The 16,204-nt window shown below is 36.7% G+C and overlaps 2 protein-coding genes and 1 long non-coding RNA gene across 12 annotated transcripts in view; 1 reads left to right on the top strand and 2 right to left on the bottom strand.

The window, feature by feature from the left end:
• LOC107264037 overlaps positions 1-4,899 on the bottom strand; it is a 19,596-nt gene extending 14,697 nt beyond the window's left edge. Inside the window, exon 1 of one of the 2 annotated variants that reach the window (XM_025080646.1) lies at positions 4,773-4,899. The gene's annotated coding sequence lies outside the window, so the exon portion shown is untranslated. Of the gene's footprint in view, positions 1-3,393; positions 3,801-4,772 lie in introns of those variants that run through there. The other variant, XM_025080663.1, reaches the window with a different exon arrangement.
• LOC107264075 (sex peptide receptor) overlaps positions 1-16,196 on the top strand; it is a 17,677-nt gene extending 1,481 nt beyond the window's left edge. For 2 of the 6 annotated variants that reach the window (XM_015731985.2, XM_015731949.2), the window contains exons 2-5: positions 8,143-9,025; positions 12,105-12,216; positions 12,438-12,622; positions 13,880-16,196. In XM_015731985.2, the coding sequence (XP_015587471.1) occupies positions 8,445-9,025; positions 12,105-12,216; positions 12,438-12,622; positions 13,880-14,279 (1,278 nt within the window). In that variant the 5' untranslated portion in view covers positions 8,143-8,444 and the 3' untranslated portion in view covers positions 14,280-16,196. Of the gene's footprint in view, positions 1-2,678; positions 2,808-5,379; positions 5,518-8,142; positions 9,026-12,104; positions 12,217-12,437; positions 12,623-13,879 lie in introns of those variants that run through there. The other 4 variants (XM_015732001.2, XM_015731957.2, XM_015731976.2 and 1 more) reach the window with 4 other exon arrangements.
• On the bottom strand, positions 5,546-8,145 carry LOC112493758. 4 transcript variants are annotated; one of them, XR_003058441.1, is made up of 5 exons: positions 7,577-8,145; positions 6,852-7,402; positions 6,330-6,764; positions 6,159-6,243; positions 5,546-6,051 (listed from the first exon to the last, which is right to left on the bottom strand). It is a non-coding gene; the product is annotated as an uncharacterized LOC112493758 (long non-coding RNA). The 4 variants fall into 4 exon arrangements; XR_003058442.1 differs by having other exon boundaries at positions 6,330-7,043; positions 7,137-7,402; XR_003058443.1 differs by having other exon boundaries at positions 6,330-7,043; positions 7,181-7,402.
• Positions 16,197-16,204: the final 8 nt, after the last annotated feature.

The raw sequence follows: 16,204 nt of genomic DNA, 5'->3' as shown, positions 1-16,204 counted from the left end.
TGGAAAAGAAATGCGTCGTAAACTTCTACGTAATCGTAGAGAGAAATTCTTCTTCCCTTCGTTCCCTTATAACTTGAGCGAATCCCACGAGAGACCTTAGGGACATTGACAGCCCTTTTCAATTTAGCGGGTGATTTGAAAAATGTCGAGTGGTAAGATCCAGGGAAAAAAAAATTGTAAAAATTAAGTTAGTCAATATTTTCAAATCTATTGTAAAAATCGGAGGTTTTTGAATGTACGCTTAATATTTTTCGTTGGTCTAATTGATTATGGTAATAGGGTATAAAGCGTTTGATTATCGGTTAAATTGGCAATAAAGGATGATTTGGGTTTGATTTCAAATTTTAGGGAAATCTTAGGGGGTTAGTTATCTGAGAGAGATTATTTTCTAATTGCCGTGAAAGAGGCTCGGGGTGAAATTAGATCCTTCTTGGGAAAATAATTAATATAGGGATTTCGAATTGTTACAATTTCTTATATTCTCTGATCAATAAGGTATCGACGTATTTTCGGTCTGATTAGCGTATACTAATTTAATTTTTTATTAATATTGGATGCGATCGTTATAACCTGTGAGTATGAAGTTTTGAGGAAAGTCACGAGATTAAGTTAATTATTGTATGTCCTTAATGATGTTTATATTCGGTAATGACGTCAGAATGTATGAGGCTGAGAGGTTTTGAAAAATGAAAAAAAAATAATTAAGCATTTCCTAAAGAGGCATTTTGCCTAATAACGCTTAGAAGGTAATTAGGGGTGTAGTGAAAAGAGAGAGAAAAATACAAAGTAAAGGATCGACAAAATTTTTTTAACACATTTTTGACAATTCTGCAAATACGTATTTAAGACGAAAACGTAAGTGGTGTGAATTTATAATTTTTATTAAAAAAGTTTATTTTTTACATTTGATATCCATATCACAGCCTCTCTTTGCATTTTCATTAGTTTTTTTGTATACTAATCTATTCTCGTAAATATATCTATTAATGAATTAATATTACATTTGATTTATAGTCTTGAAAATTAAGCTCGAATTATCGATGCTTGGCTGTACTTATCGCTGGGATGGACATTGACTATCGTTATATTCCTTATCGATACAATTATGCGATAAAATGTTTTCAAGGTTTCACTAGCTTTTATTCCCTCATTCCAATGGCAATTCAGTTGTTTAATAACAAATCAAATTCGTTATTCTACCAATTTTCGAACTGGATATTTTGATTTTTCAACAAGAAAAAAAAAGTCAACAAAAAATATTTCAAATATTTCATATTTATATTCACCGTCTCGGGAGATCTCAAAGTTGTCAAAGATATTTTCCAGGGACATTGAAATATAAGGAAACAAAAATTCCCCCGAGAATGTGACGAATATCAAAAATTCCAATAACACAAAAAAAACTCCCAATCGAATAAAACCCCAGTAAACATGAAATAACCAGATCACGATGAAATAAGCGAAAGCATCTTGAACAAAAAAAAAGTCAATTAATTAATTCGTCACGTAATAATTTTCCAAATAAAAGTAAATCCAGCATATCACCGAATTATCATTCAATTTATAATATTACTTCCAACGGTATCAATTTATTTTTCCCACGAATTGACAAATAAAATAATCCCGATTTCCTTTGAGATATTAAAGAACCCCATAATATGCATGTATTAACTATACATATACACATACATACAGGGTTAGTCAGTAGAAACGCACCATCAGAAGTTGGCCGCAAGTGGCCGACACGGCAGTGGGGCCTTTTTCAAAAATGACACGTGACTGTGACCGATTCTCATAAGCGCAAACTGACAGTTCGCATAGCATAGTTCGCATGGGTTACTGAAATAATTAATTATTATTGTAATGACAAAATGTAATATCAGTTAAGATTTATTTTGACAACAGATTTTTTGCTACACTTTTTTGGTATAAAAATATTTCAATTAATTGATTTTTAAATTAATTGCAGCATTGTATTGCAGAAATGCAGTTGTGATCGTTACTTGGAAATATCAACATTCTGAATATTTTAAACTTTTCATTGTTTTAATTGCAATCTGTTTTGAAAATAAATCTTAACTGATATTATATTTTGTCATTACAATATTAATTAATTATTTCAGTAACCCAACTATTGAAATATTTCGATAACCTTATTGCTATGCGAACTGTCAGTTAGCGCTTATAGGAATCAGGCACAGTCACATGTCATTTTTTGAAGAGGCCACACTGCCGTGTCGGCCACTTGCGGCCAACTTCTGCTGGTGCGTTTCTACTGACTAACCCTGTAGATAGATTACATAACAAACTTACATTTCTCAAGGGCACGATAATTTATCTACATAATACCCACATATCTCATACTCGCGATTATCCAGAAAATAATTCTCACGAATAGCACAATAATTTAACCCAGCACTCCCCATTCATCAACAATTCATATGCGTTAACAGAAAGCACTCAGCTTAAGTCCTCCCGCCGTTTCGCAAATTCATCAGCCCGTCAACGGTTTTAAATATCTCATCTATACGCAGAACAGTGTCGCCATCTCTGATGCAGAACCACGAATTAAAAATATTGTCAAACGCAATCCGATAACACACCAGGGACATGCTTTGCGACTGTACACGCCCCCCTCGATAAAAGTCCAGAAAAGACAACTCATTGACTCGCGGGCACGAAATACGTGCCAGCTAAGGAAGTCGAATTTTTACGATTAATAAATAAAATATCCTTCCAATTTAATTACTATATTACAGCGTACACGTGTCACACGCCGCAGCCCAACAGTCAAATATTAAATGACGGTACGCAAAGTAACAGTTCTTATAATATTCTCACACCTAACCTTTAGTCGCCCCTCTCCAAGCAATAACTACCTGTGTGATAAGTATTATCTGTTAACCCTATATATAAGAGGTATCCATATATATATTTTGTATGTACATACACTGGACTGTTGTAGACTATACGTATTTATATATTGTTATGACGTCACTTCCAAGTGGTACTAGAAACTCTCGACGCTCTTGTCGGGCATGACTAATGCTACACGTTGACTACCAACCGCCACGGAAAAATACTACAGGATATTGAACTACCCCGAAAGAAATAATTCCTAATGCTTCAGATAGGTATATTGGACTGGACTAAGAGGAATATTGGACTGGACCAGTTTCGTTTGGTTGTTAATGAGTGTCGATTTTCTCGATCTCGAAATCGAGAGTCATAAATTCGATTTTACGATAGATCGACTGACTACGGTACGCAGCGTCTGTTCGATGTTTTGACTAGCGGCATTCGCGCGATATGAAATTTCAGTGATTTACTAACCTTGAGAATCGTTATGATTATTTTAGGTTCTAAATAAAAGAGTTTTCTCATTTTTATTACCAACGTGCGCATCCTTTGGTTCTTTGATTTTCTCAAGATCCCAGCCTTACTTCCGTTAGTCGATCAGAGGCTGATTCGTCGAGCGAACAAATTATAAATTTCAAACGAGATTACGTCACGCTAGGACGCCCGACATATAGGAATCTTTGTGTTCTTGTTATTCGGTATTATCAGTACTAAGCTACATCGTGGGATAACCGCAGGGACTATAGCTATATGTAAATCAAGTGTGATTGTCGAGCATGAATTTTTGCTTTTAGTTTACACGTCGTCGCAAAGGATCTGAAAACATAATTTATTTTTTACTGCGCAACCTCGTTAAACCAGCAGGCGTAACGAGACTTTGCTATCAGAAATGCCAGTCGGTCTCCTTGACTTTCAGTCGCGGATAATCCGCATTCCACTTGATAAAACGAAATGGCTGTGCATAATGTTGTTGAAGAAAAGCATTTTCTCGGCATACAGACACTTTTTTTTCTTGAGACAAGGGAAAATACATCGAGGGATGTCAGATCTCTAGTGCAACTCGTAAGAATTTTAATCCACTTTACGTACCGCTGGATTTTTTTTTTTTTTTTTTTCGAAAAACAGAGTCGCGTCAAGTAAATTTCAAAAGCCAAGCTAAGCGTTAAGGGCTATTTTTTAAATGAATTTTTAATTTTTATAATTTACAGAAAATATAATACATGTCAAATATTTTGTTGTCCTTGGTAAAGCTTGAAAAAATACTCATTCGCATTAATGCTTTTGAAACGGCAGTAATATAATTCGTCAGGATTTCTATGACTGGAAAAATATTTTGATTGTACACTGACAAAAAGATTTTGTAGCCTCAAACAAAATTTAGTCCATTTAATTCGGGGATGGAGGAGTTGAATGCCTGAGACATCCTAACACAATGCTTTTCAAATAGGGAATAAAATCGTACGACTGGATAATTAAATGCATTTAATTAAAATCTGTGTAGGTTGGACCAAACAAATTTTCCATGATCGTAGCTGGTAGTTGATATTATCAAATTTTGTCTACAGTGATTTAAGAAATTTTTCTCGGATAAATATTTCATGTTAAGAATGAATATCACCGTTTTTTAATTATAAAATATATATATTAATAATAATTAACATTTATATTTTAACAATATGGAGTATGAAAATTATAAAGTTTCCTTCCTTCCTTCCTTCCTTTCCTTATGGCTGACTCCTTCAATGAGGAGATGTGCCAGAATTATAAAGTTTACAAGTCTCTGACTTTCGGCTTGATTCAACGCCGATATCTTATACAGTAAATAATTTTGAAAAGGGCGTTACACCGTTTATTCGCGAAAAGAATAAAATTACTATATATAATAAACAATCGTACCTCCTTAAGATACTTACCAAAGTTGGACTGTAAATAAAAAATAAGTACGAAACTTGAGTCGTTACTCGTTATATTTTAATCATAGAACTGGTTCACTCAACACTCATCTTTTACAAATTAAAATTCATCCAAGTTGAAGAAACTTAAAAGAAATTCAAAGAACATTCTACGACCGCGCTCGATGTGCTCGTGATTATTTTTCCTTGTAATTTCAACTAGCGATAACGTAGATTCAAGCTTATAAGATAGCTTTCCGTGAAAGGGAGCCACGGAGATACGAGAGATTCACAGATATCTCCTTAATCCCGGAATGAATCCATGAAATTCGAAGAACTCACAGGTTTAGGGGGAGACGAATCCGAGTGGTCCTTTTGTATCCCTCGTAAACGTAGAACTCAGAGTCGTACACGACTGAAATGTCCCTCCAGTTTCAGAAGATTATGTATTCGACATGTGGAAGGAAGAACGGAAGAGAAAGACAATGACACGTATTTGAACTCGACCGTCTGAGCTAGAGTTACGTATAACGTACACAATATGATGTCATATTAGATTACTCTTTCAAAATTAATGCATGCCCAATTATATTATTAGTTTAAAATGCTTTCAGTAGAAAATATCTGTCAACGAGTCTTTTCATCAGCTAATATACACAAGGCCAAACAGCTTCTGCAAACATGCACGCCAAGCGTTCATAGAACTTCCATGCTTTGCCGCCAGATGTCGCAAGCGTCACACGTCAAATCCCAATAGCAAATAAAGGTACGAAGATTAAGCGGCATGAATCTTCGTGACTCCTTAAATTCTCGTGCAGATTTAACAAGAAATTCGATATTCGTCAAACGAAATTACGCAATGATTGTCTATTAAAAGAATGTTTATTTGTTTTATTCGAAATTTCGCAAACTTCTTTATTGCCCATAACCCCAGTGTCTCAGAACAGATTGGACGTTGTTTAAGAATTACAACGCACGGACTTTTGAGAAAAGTTTACTTTTCACTGTATAATATTTTCAAAAGCTGCGCTGGGTAGAGTCAAGTATAAACAGATAAAATTAACTTCGAAGTTTAGAACAAAGAAACCAAGGACAAGCACGAACGGCTTCTGTCGAGTAACTTTCTATCTTGTGGCGAGAAAGGATTTTTATTTTATTTTTTATTTTCCCAAAGATTTACCATCTCGGTACAAGGTTGTGGCATTAAAATTTTCCTTCTTACTCGATAAATTATTTCCTTTGCGAACGAGACAACTTCACTCTTCATTTTCATTTTTTTTTCTTCTTTTGTAGATGCTTGCTGAACGCAATTAAAAATATGTGTACTTTATTATCTCAGGCGAACGAAATTTAATCCTATCGTCTCTCTCCTCCCTTTATGTTACTTTATCCCACGCAATATCTTACTTTACGATGGAAATACGCATGTGGGACATATCGTAGTACACCAACGATACCAGGGGCGGCGCTGATTCGTTCATTGCCTTTCAAGCTATAAACACGTGTGGCATATTGGAGAATATTCTTGATGCTAACCAGATACTGGAAAATCAATGTTATTATCAATGTATAACATACCGACCAGGGACCGATGACGTAATTTGAATGTGATGATATTCTCAAGCACAACGGTGACTTTGAAAAATTTTAACGAACTGCAGAATGTGAACGTTTTGTATCCGATTTCATGACACGCAGTATTAATTTAATCGTCCATATATAATGGACATTAAAAAAAACAAACTGGAACACGGTCCAAGGATACCGTTACCATGGATATTGATTGTACATGATTTTAGATGAATTACGTAGTTCAGCGACTGTTGATGGATTATTTTTTTACATCCACTATCTTGTCTTATTATTATTATCGCATCTGATAAGAGGACTTGGGGAGTGTCGACTGCCATCTAGAATCTCCAACCGCGAAAATCGTAAATTGTACGAGATTGATGCACCATCTTTATCGAAATGAAGTATATCCATAACTGCGTAAATTGTACGATTACTGAACTGGAAATTGTGTGAAGCATAGTTGAGGAATAATTGCGAAAAAGGGCAGTTTTAACACGGGCATTTTACACCTCAAAAATTACGTACAAGTCATATCTTTTTTAGTCAGTTACTCCACATACAAGTGTTATCTCAGTAACAATACAGCTTGCAAAAGTATGCATACACTGCGTTTGCATGAAAATTTATTATTGCATTCTTATAAACTATAATATCCCATATTTGAGGTTATGACGTTCCACTCAGTTCCCTTTCAGGTATAATCGGATTCAAGACAGGCTGAAAATTACATTGAAAATTAAATGAAGGAAGTGTTTTAAGTGTTTCTTAAGCTTTCTGTTTGGTCAATTAAAATATTGAATATCAATTTACGAATTTAACGCTTAGCCTGCCGGTGCGACGCTATTTTGCGCTACCTGATGACTTTTACACATCGACCCATACATTGGCAACATTTATATGAGAATGTGCACGGAAAAAAGTTGCATTTTAATTTTTAAATTGCCAGCAGTTTAAGGGTTAAGAAAATGGCCGTTGATCGTAATATGCTGTAATTCAATTTGTATGTCAAGAGCCATTGCCATTATGGTTCATAAATATTTTTAAAAGCCCGTTGGTCTGATACACCCCACGTTTATCTGAGGAGAAACAAATACTTCAAAATATATTTACCTTTCTGCGGGAAAAGAGGTAGAAGTAATACAATTTTTTAAAGATTACAAATATCTCTCCCGTTTTGTATACACATAAGGATAACATGTATATTTTTTTAGAATTTTTTACTCCACCCTTGCCGTTATTGTTTTACCTACTTGTCAATCTCTCGCTAAATCACCCACCAAGAATTCCTTATTTTCGAGAATTTCCATTCCAAACTTCTTATACGTATTTGAATATCCTTATCCTCAGTAAGCATGTAAATAAGGGTCACAATTTTACATGCCACTTTCTTCTCGATCGGGTCTATCAATCTGTTGGGGAGAAGAAAATAGCGCCGCGACGAAAAAACCCATTTGCGTATCAAAATTCCGAAAGTTTTCAACCTTCAACATACATTTCTTTTCCGATTTCAAGTTTTTTCAATAATGAAGCGGAAAGAGCCAGACTCCGCTGGAAAAAAAGTGGAATGCAAGGAAAGGCGCTGCACGGCAAAGCGGAAAAGAAAGGAAGCTGGCTAGCGAGAGCGGGTAGTAGCGATCAGTAGTATAAGAGAAAAAGTTGATCTTTTTCGTTTGTAACGGCCAAGGAATAAAAGTTTTGACGACAATAAGTACATTTACTCGGGCAAATAATAAACGATAATAAAACATACATAGCCAAAGTATGCTCTTGAATTCAAGAGCAACGTGTATCTCTAAAATGCGTAATTCTCTTGCAGATTCTCTTCCGACGCTGAATTAATCTTCGAGCGTAATGAATATTGTCGCAAGCGTCTACCTCGAAGTTCGGAAGAGCCTCAATCCACGCTGAGGCCGTACGGGCTGTATTGACATTCGACGAATCTCCAAACAAGAAAAGTTCTCCACCATTGATTTAAATTTCACAACGTAATTAAAGTGGTGTCACGAGAATCAAGCAAGAAGCTAGTAAACTCAAAACTTATGAAATAACGTACAACCAACGACACGATCTTACGATCTTTGATTTTATACCCGCCGTTACGATAACCTATAAAATGTCATGTTACACCATACGGACTACGACACGCAATTCAACCAACTGAACACGTCTCTGCTCTATCTGAAGCAACTACTCCGTGGCGTAAAGACGATGAATCATCACGAGAACATTAGCGACATCTTTCGGAAGTTAAACATCACCGAAGAGGATATCGACTATGTAAACAACTTCAGCTTCGCCGTTCTTCCGACTGTGCACTCAGTGCCGGTGCCCTGCTACTGCAACGGCGTAGTGCGAGATTTGGCGCTCTCTTACAAAGTTTATCACGGATACGTTGCTCTGATGGTCTGCATTTTCGGCACCGTTGCTAATATGCTTAACATCGTTGTTCTAACTAGAAAGGACATGGCGACTGCGCCCATTAACAGGATATTGACGGGTCTCGCTATGGCTGACATGCTGGTTATGGTCGAATACGTTCCGTTTGCTGCTTATCGTTACATTGCCTCACAAGATCATAAAATATTTCCATTTAGATGGGCAGTCTTTATACTTTTTCATATGCACTTCACTCAGGTTCTTCACACTATCAGTATAGGACTTACCTTGACTCTGGCAGTATGGAGATACATCGCGATCAGGTGAGTGAAAGTAATGCATTATTTTAATCTTTCTTGTCTTTCTTATATCTTCCTTCTTTTCCTTGTTGACTTTCCATTAATGAGACGTGCCAGTAGCTGGTAACTAGACCGATTTCTTCAAATAGAGAAATTCACCAGACGGTAACACCAATTTCGCGAGATCGTCGTATAGACAGGATTGTGCGGGCTTACAAATTTTCAACACCAAATACCAACAGTGTTGAGCAAAATTCGTGTATATAAAAGCTCACTTAGATTATCCTAAGAAAACACTTTGTTTTTTCTTGTAGGTTATGATGATTTTTTCCCTGGGTGTTTGAAAACCACCTTTCGTACGAAATTTATCTACAGCCGCATGTTCTGCATTTTACTGCCAGGATTTGCTGGGCGTGTTTAGAAGCTTTGTCAGGCAATTTACCCAGGACGTTGTATTTAAGGAGAATATTTGACTATGGCATGAATTTCAATTACATTTGCCATGCCTTCAGACCTGTCAGGAATGTTTGACTAGCAATTTACTAAATCAACTTCATGTTTCAGTCGTAGTTGTATTTCCTTGAGTAATGAGAATCTTTGATAATCGAGGCTTACCGTAGATTAGGACGGATGCTGTTTACTTGCGTTATGCTTGATATACATGTAATTGCTCGCACCATTAATGTGTACATTTTGTTCAGTTAAGTTGTTACGACTTACAAATGCTTTTGGATTTACCTTCTGCTACTGTGATTCTTTCCGGTACATTTCCTTCCTATTTCACCCTATCGTACATTATTCATGACTCAGAGTTATCAACTTTTCCATATAGATATTTCGGTCTCGCCAAACACAAATGCGTTAATGATCCTTGCCGTCGATTCTTCGAAGATAAACTTCTGAACTCTGTCGACTCATGTTTCATGATTAGGATTGCGGGAAATTGATGCTTCCCTTATATCTATGTAGGCCCTTGCGAATTTATTCTCCGGGCACGTTTCACTCGATTTCCTGTTTCTCGTGGATAATGCCTTTCGTGACAGCCATTTTAAAATTTTCCACAATCAACATAGCAGCGATTACTTAACCATTAGTTTTTCAGTTTCCAATATTTTCTTATTGGTAAAAAACAAATTTGTCCCTGACACTTTTTTTACAGTTTCAACGCTGTTTATTGGTCCGTTTGATTTTTCCGAAGAACCCTAATTGAAAACATTGTTGACAGAATACACAATTTCGTTCGACGGGTACTAGCTTTTCATTAAAATGTCTATGATAAATTTTCCACCGATAACACGACATGACATACTAAATAATAGTTGTTCCTAAAGTCATCAAATTTCGTTCGTATATTCTTGTTCCAACTGGCTAATAAACAAACCCTATTCACAGGACCAACGTGCGACGAAAATACATGAAAGAAAATGAGTCTGCAAACGATAATCACACGTGTCACGTTACAAACAAACAAAATCATACCTACAGAGACAGTCTCATCTGTACAGTCACCCGGATTATGACGCAACAATATTATTAATAAAAGCTTCCACAGTCGGTAACAAAAACTGCAGATTCCTTTTTCTTATACGCGAAGGCCGCAAATGAGACTCGATCCGAAATCTTTTCATCAACTACGAGAGATACGAGATCACAATAATCAGAATCGATATAAAAAAGTAAAAGCAGACTCTCGAAGTCATATGAAATAAAGTCAGCATTTCGCAATTAATTTTCAATAACAAAACTGTTTCATCCGATTGTTCGTACACCAATTGTTGGTTGTTATCGACGCTTTGCCATTGTTCGAAATCTTCTAACCCATAAGATCAGCCCTTGTAACGTATTAACGGTAAGCTCACGAGCTAGCACGGTTAATCTACGTACATACACACGTGTAGCTATTTGCATAGATTATGGCGCGTAATAAAATGAGCTTAACGATAAGAGATTATCATGCAAATCGCATAGGCAAAGTGGTTTATTTTCCTGTCTGCAAATATCTACGTGTATTTATTCCGTACGTATATTTTCTACCCGTGAACGGTGTAAAATGTACAAGGATAATTTTAGCATGTAATTAACGAGGCTTCGGTACATTTCCATAAATCTACACGAGGTTCGCGTAATAGCGTTTAATAACTTTTTGATGGTCGTTAATAATTATTTAACGTCCTGGTTATTATTTATTTACCATCAATTGCAATCCGCCCTTTTAATTAATTTTTGACAATTTCGCGTAGCGCTTTCTGCACTTGACAGATTGGTTAATGATCTTCGCGGGTAACCTTTAAGACGCTGGCAAATAGTTCGAGATCCTTTCGTGTTTCGCTGTACGTAAAAAGCCATAGAACATCCAATCAACACTCTGTGACAAAAAGTAGGAGCGTTCAGGGTCAAAGAAATGGTATTTTCGAAGACTAATGTGATCCTTGGTATAACGAAGTCCAAATTGGAAAAAATCGAAAACAATAGATTCGTTGCTGTTATTTCATTTTCTAGTGTCTTTTTTTCTCTCTCAATTTAATCTGTACTTAGCCATGATGTCATTCGCTTTTTTTCTCTCTGATTTCTACGTTTCACGTCACTTGACATCGTGTCCGATGAAATCGCGGAAAATTATTATTTCTAATTTTCGCTTAATTAATGCTATTTACAGGGACTGGCACGATTATGGGAAAGCTTTGAAATTTACTTATTACTCCGCTGAAATTTTCTACTCTTTCGTTTTTCACCGGCATGCAAACCCTCCCTTCTCGAAGCTCACGCTACTCGAGGCAGCAAAGCATTCAGAACTTTTGATCTTCTCAAAGATTCTCGTTACGAGCGACGTTGATCAAACTGACGTAACTTTCATTTCATGATGAAATTCCATGACTGATGTTTCTCAATGATACAAACTGTTAGATACTTCTTTCAATGAGTCTAAATAGGTAAGACGGTGGATGTCGTTCGTGTAGATTCGCCTTAAACGAAATGAAAACTTCAACCGGGGATAACTTCCTGAATAAAAAATGTCCCATGAGCTACTAGATGGGTGATATTTAAGTTTTGTCATTAAGTCACGTGGTTATCACTAAGTTTTAATAATTATATATTCTTCCAGATTTCCACAACACAATCACTCGTGGTGTTCAGCATCGAGATGCAGAATAGCCCTTTGGTGCAGCTTCCTTGCACCCTTCATCGCCTGTGCTCCAAGTTATCTCGTTTTTGGGGTGAGGAGATGCCACGGATACTTTTCATCCTTTTATCGTATAATCAAGATCAGACAGCATCGTTGACATGTAAATTGACGTGAATTATCATACTGATCGATGGCAGTCGGTTACCTACCCTTTAATATCATTGGGGAAGGATTTTTATACTTTTTATTTCTAACTTTTTTTTTTTTATATAAGCTCTTATTTTATAACCTCTTCTTTATTCCTACCCGCAGATAAATCAGAGAAAAGTCTACGAAAATGGTACCGAGGAGATTCTCTATCACGTCGACGCGAATCCTTCTGACAGCAAGGGTGTCCTTTATCAACTTAATTTTTGGGTCCTTGGAGTAGTCGTAAAGCTATTACCTTGTCTGATCCTTACCGTCATCAGTTGTTGGCTGATAAAGGCTCTTTACAGGTGAGATATCTTCATTATCCTAAGAGTCCATTTAGCCACTTGAGGTACTCTGGGAATGATGATCATAACAGCAATAGGGAATCACGGGTTAAAAAGGTAGTGAAAAGAAATTACAAGATTGTTATTATTAAAAAATAAATTGGTCTGTGTAAAAGATAACCTTGATGTCTCCATAAAAAATTATTACAGTCTGTCGTACGAAAATGAAGATATTGAATTTTTCAGTTATTCATTCTCACAGGCTGAGTATATCTGTGCAGTGGGAATTGACGTTTTGACAGTTGTCACAGCTCAGGGACTACACTGAAAATTTCGTTGAAATTTTGTATAAATGAAGATTTCGTTATTTTCTAATTATCAAGAAATTCATAATTTTATCTTGTATTTGGTGTTATCACCTCGACCGGAAGTCACGTTCAGGTGTCTGCTGTCCACAATAATTTTGCATATTTGGTAAACCTACGTGGCACGTTGATTTTGGGTCTGAAAATGATGTCGTCAGAGAGCTTGATGTGATTTACAAGAAAATTATAAGTGTCCATGATGATACTTTCCACCCTGGTAACCTGGAGGTATGGATCTTTCGATGCTGCATATAGTGGCAGTCTACAAATTTGCTGATTAGAAAGTCAAATGAACCCTTGGCGTCGCACGACTATCTTCAATATATGAAAGAGATGACACGTTAATAAAAAAGACTTCAAGTCTCATGACAAGACCTCAAAAATGCCATATGTCACTTCACTTTCCAAAACCTCAATTTGAATATAATTTTACAGGGGTTGCGTCATGGGCACTTTGGTTCAGCTCCCTAACCAAGCCTGAAAAATCGTTTCATCTTTATCCCAAATATGAGTCCAAGCTGAAGGGCGTTCGTGGAGATTTTTGCCAATCTGTTACCATTGAAGCACAAGAAAATATTCGCCCCTGAGGAATGATCACGCAATGACGATGCTCATGGGAAAGGTGGATGGTGAAAAGTTATCGAGGATAACTTTAATGCTCACTCATTCGTAACTCTCAAAACATGTCACACTCTCATTACCATAAGATTTGCATTCCCTCGTTACCATAACCTGGGGCCCTTCCCTTTCTACCTTTATAATTGAATTTTTATCCGGCCGAATTTTACCCTCGACGAGACTCCATATTTATCACATTTTCGTAAAGTACTCCATGTCACTCATCCACTCAATTCTGCCCATGTGCGTCCATGCTGTTTCTTGATATAACAATAGCTCTTTAATGTCTTCTCAGGGCGAAGAGCAGGAAGCAGGCCCTCAGGGGTTACAACCCCTGCACGATGGCGAACAACGGCGAATGCTCCCGCAGAGCCAGCAAATCCGAAAGACGAGCCGACAGGACGACCAGGATGCTCGTGGCTGTTCTACTTCTCTTCCTGGTCACCGAATTTCCGCAGGGTATCCTCGGCCTGTTATCCGGGGTACTGGGAGATTGCTTCTTCAGGAATTGCTACCATAACTTCGGCGAGATTATGGATATCCTTGCCCTACTCAACGGTGCCATCAACTTTATACTCTACTGCTCGATGTCCAGACAATTTCGTACAACCTTTGGCCAGCTCTTCAAACCTAGAATTATCAAGAAGTGGCATCCACCGACTCAACAGACCGACGTGCAGAGCACTTACGTATGATGCAAGTGACGGGGCCTAAAAACTGCTGCGTGCTTTTAAAACGCATCTTAACGTTTCGAATTGCTTACTCATACCCTTCCGGTTCTAACTTCTCTCCGTGGAGCCCACTTTTTCTTCCTTATGAACTTCTAAGGTAGTTCGTTCGAACTTTTTCTCAAGGACTGTACCAGTACCTTTACCACCCTAACGATCAAATGAAGACGCGAGACGAATACGTTGCTTTTATTTCGTATTTCCTTAGGAAATAAGTTCGTGCGTAAACAAACATCTTATTCGATGTTCATACAAACTGTCGATAGATGGCGACATGTTATTGGTTACTAGTGTTACTAGTTGTGGCAATTGATAAGGGTTGATGTATTTTTAAAATTATTTTATTTATTCTCAGGCCTCTCTCTTTATTTAACTCTTTAACCACTCAGCGAGCTCATCTTGTTAACCCTCTATTTTGCGTCTGATGAGAGGATCATTGTTCTTCACAGATACTTAGGATTTTGAAGTGTGTACAGTTGGCAAACAAGAGAGGACCTTAGGATAATTGGAAATTTCAGAACTTACGAAAGCAGGAGGAGAATCTATGTGAAAGCTGTTTGAATAAATCCTCTCTTATTATGCGCGGTACATCTCCCTCCCAAGACACTCTGCTGGGGTGATAATTATTTCATGAGGGAAGTCAAATCTTTGTTTAAGAAATAGCAATGCCATCTCACGGGGAAAACTTTGGCAAACTCAAAGCAACGCTTATCAATTGTCTATTATTAAAAAGTATCACCTCTTAGAGCAACTCGTCAGCTGAATATTCAGTTTTGAAATTTCTAATATACACAACAATGTAAATATCTACGTTGCCTGAAATTTGATAAACTCAATTTACAATGTCTCACGATACACCGAACATTTGTGGTATGGGTACTGGAAGTTTCAAAAGTATCTGAGATATTTTTGTAAAAAACATTGTTCACTTTGATCATCAAACAGGATTCAGTTCACTGAAAACAAATTGGAGTCTGGCGATCCTGTGAACATCCTGACAAATAAGGTGCAGCATTGTTGCATATTTCTAGAGGGGAATAATGGTCATTGTCGTTTGAGAAAGGAGGAGCTGAGAAAACTGATAAGAAATCGATAATACGTATATCTATAAACGTATAAGGGGTGTCCGAGAAATTTTCATATACAACAGACTTTTAAGACATCTCGTTGACGTTAGATATATTTTTTAGCTTTTCTACGCTGACAAAGAAAAATTTAGACACTCTGAGATACAGCAAAAGATCACTGATCTCCAGATCATAATTTCAGTACTGTAAGATACCGTTTTTCAGTCTTAAGTGTGACGAGTATTAATTATTTTTATAATAGCTAAACGATAATGTATGTACAAATAACAACGAATTGTAATGACGCCTATTGCCAACTACTGTATATAATATCCCGTGTAATAGCTATAATAACGTGTTGTGTAATTGTTGCTGTTTCACAAGACAAAATTGGGTTAACAGCACCCGTGCGTTTGTGCCAATAAATATTTATAGTGATACGTTGTTCATTAGTTTTTAATGTAAACGGTTGGTATAAATAATTTGTAAAAGTTGCGTAAGCATCGATTATAAATATCATGTAAAGTTTTTGTGCGCTGGGATATTGACTTTATGATGTTTGTACGTGTAAGAGTGAGAGAATGAAATTGAGAGAGAGAGAGAGAGAGAGAGAGAGAGAGAGAGAGAGAGAGAGAGAGTGTGTGTAAGAGTATGTAAAAAAGTGTTCCTCAAAAGAAAAAAAAACTTTGAAGCGCGAGGATTTCCATCTATTGAGCCCAGCTGGGAATCCGAGCTTTCGATTATTTATTTGTTAAGTATACGTTGTATATTATGCTGAGTAGCTGTTAATAAAATGGTGTAATAATTTTCGCTTGAATTTTGAGA

This window comes from Cephus cinctus, unplaced genomic scaffold (assembly GCF_000341935.2).
Source record: "Cephus cinctus unplaced genomic scaffold, Ccin1 Ccin1_scaffold0013, whole genome shotgun sequence".
NCBI classification, from domain to species: domain Eukaryota; kingdom Metazoa; phylum Arthropoda; class Insecta; order Hymenoptera; family Cephidae; genus Cephus; species Cephus cinctus.
The sequence above is the reverse complement of the archived record's forward strand: the minus strand, read 5'-3'. Positions and strand labels throughout refer to the sequence as shown.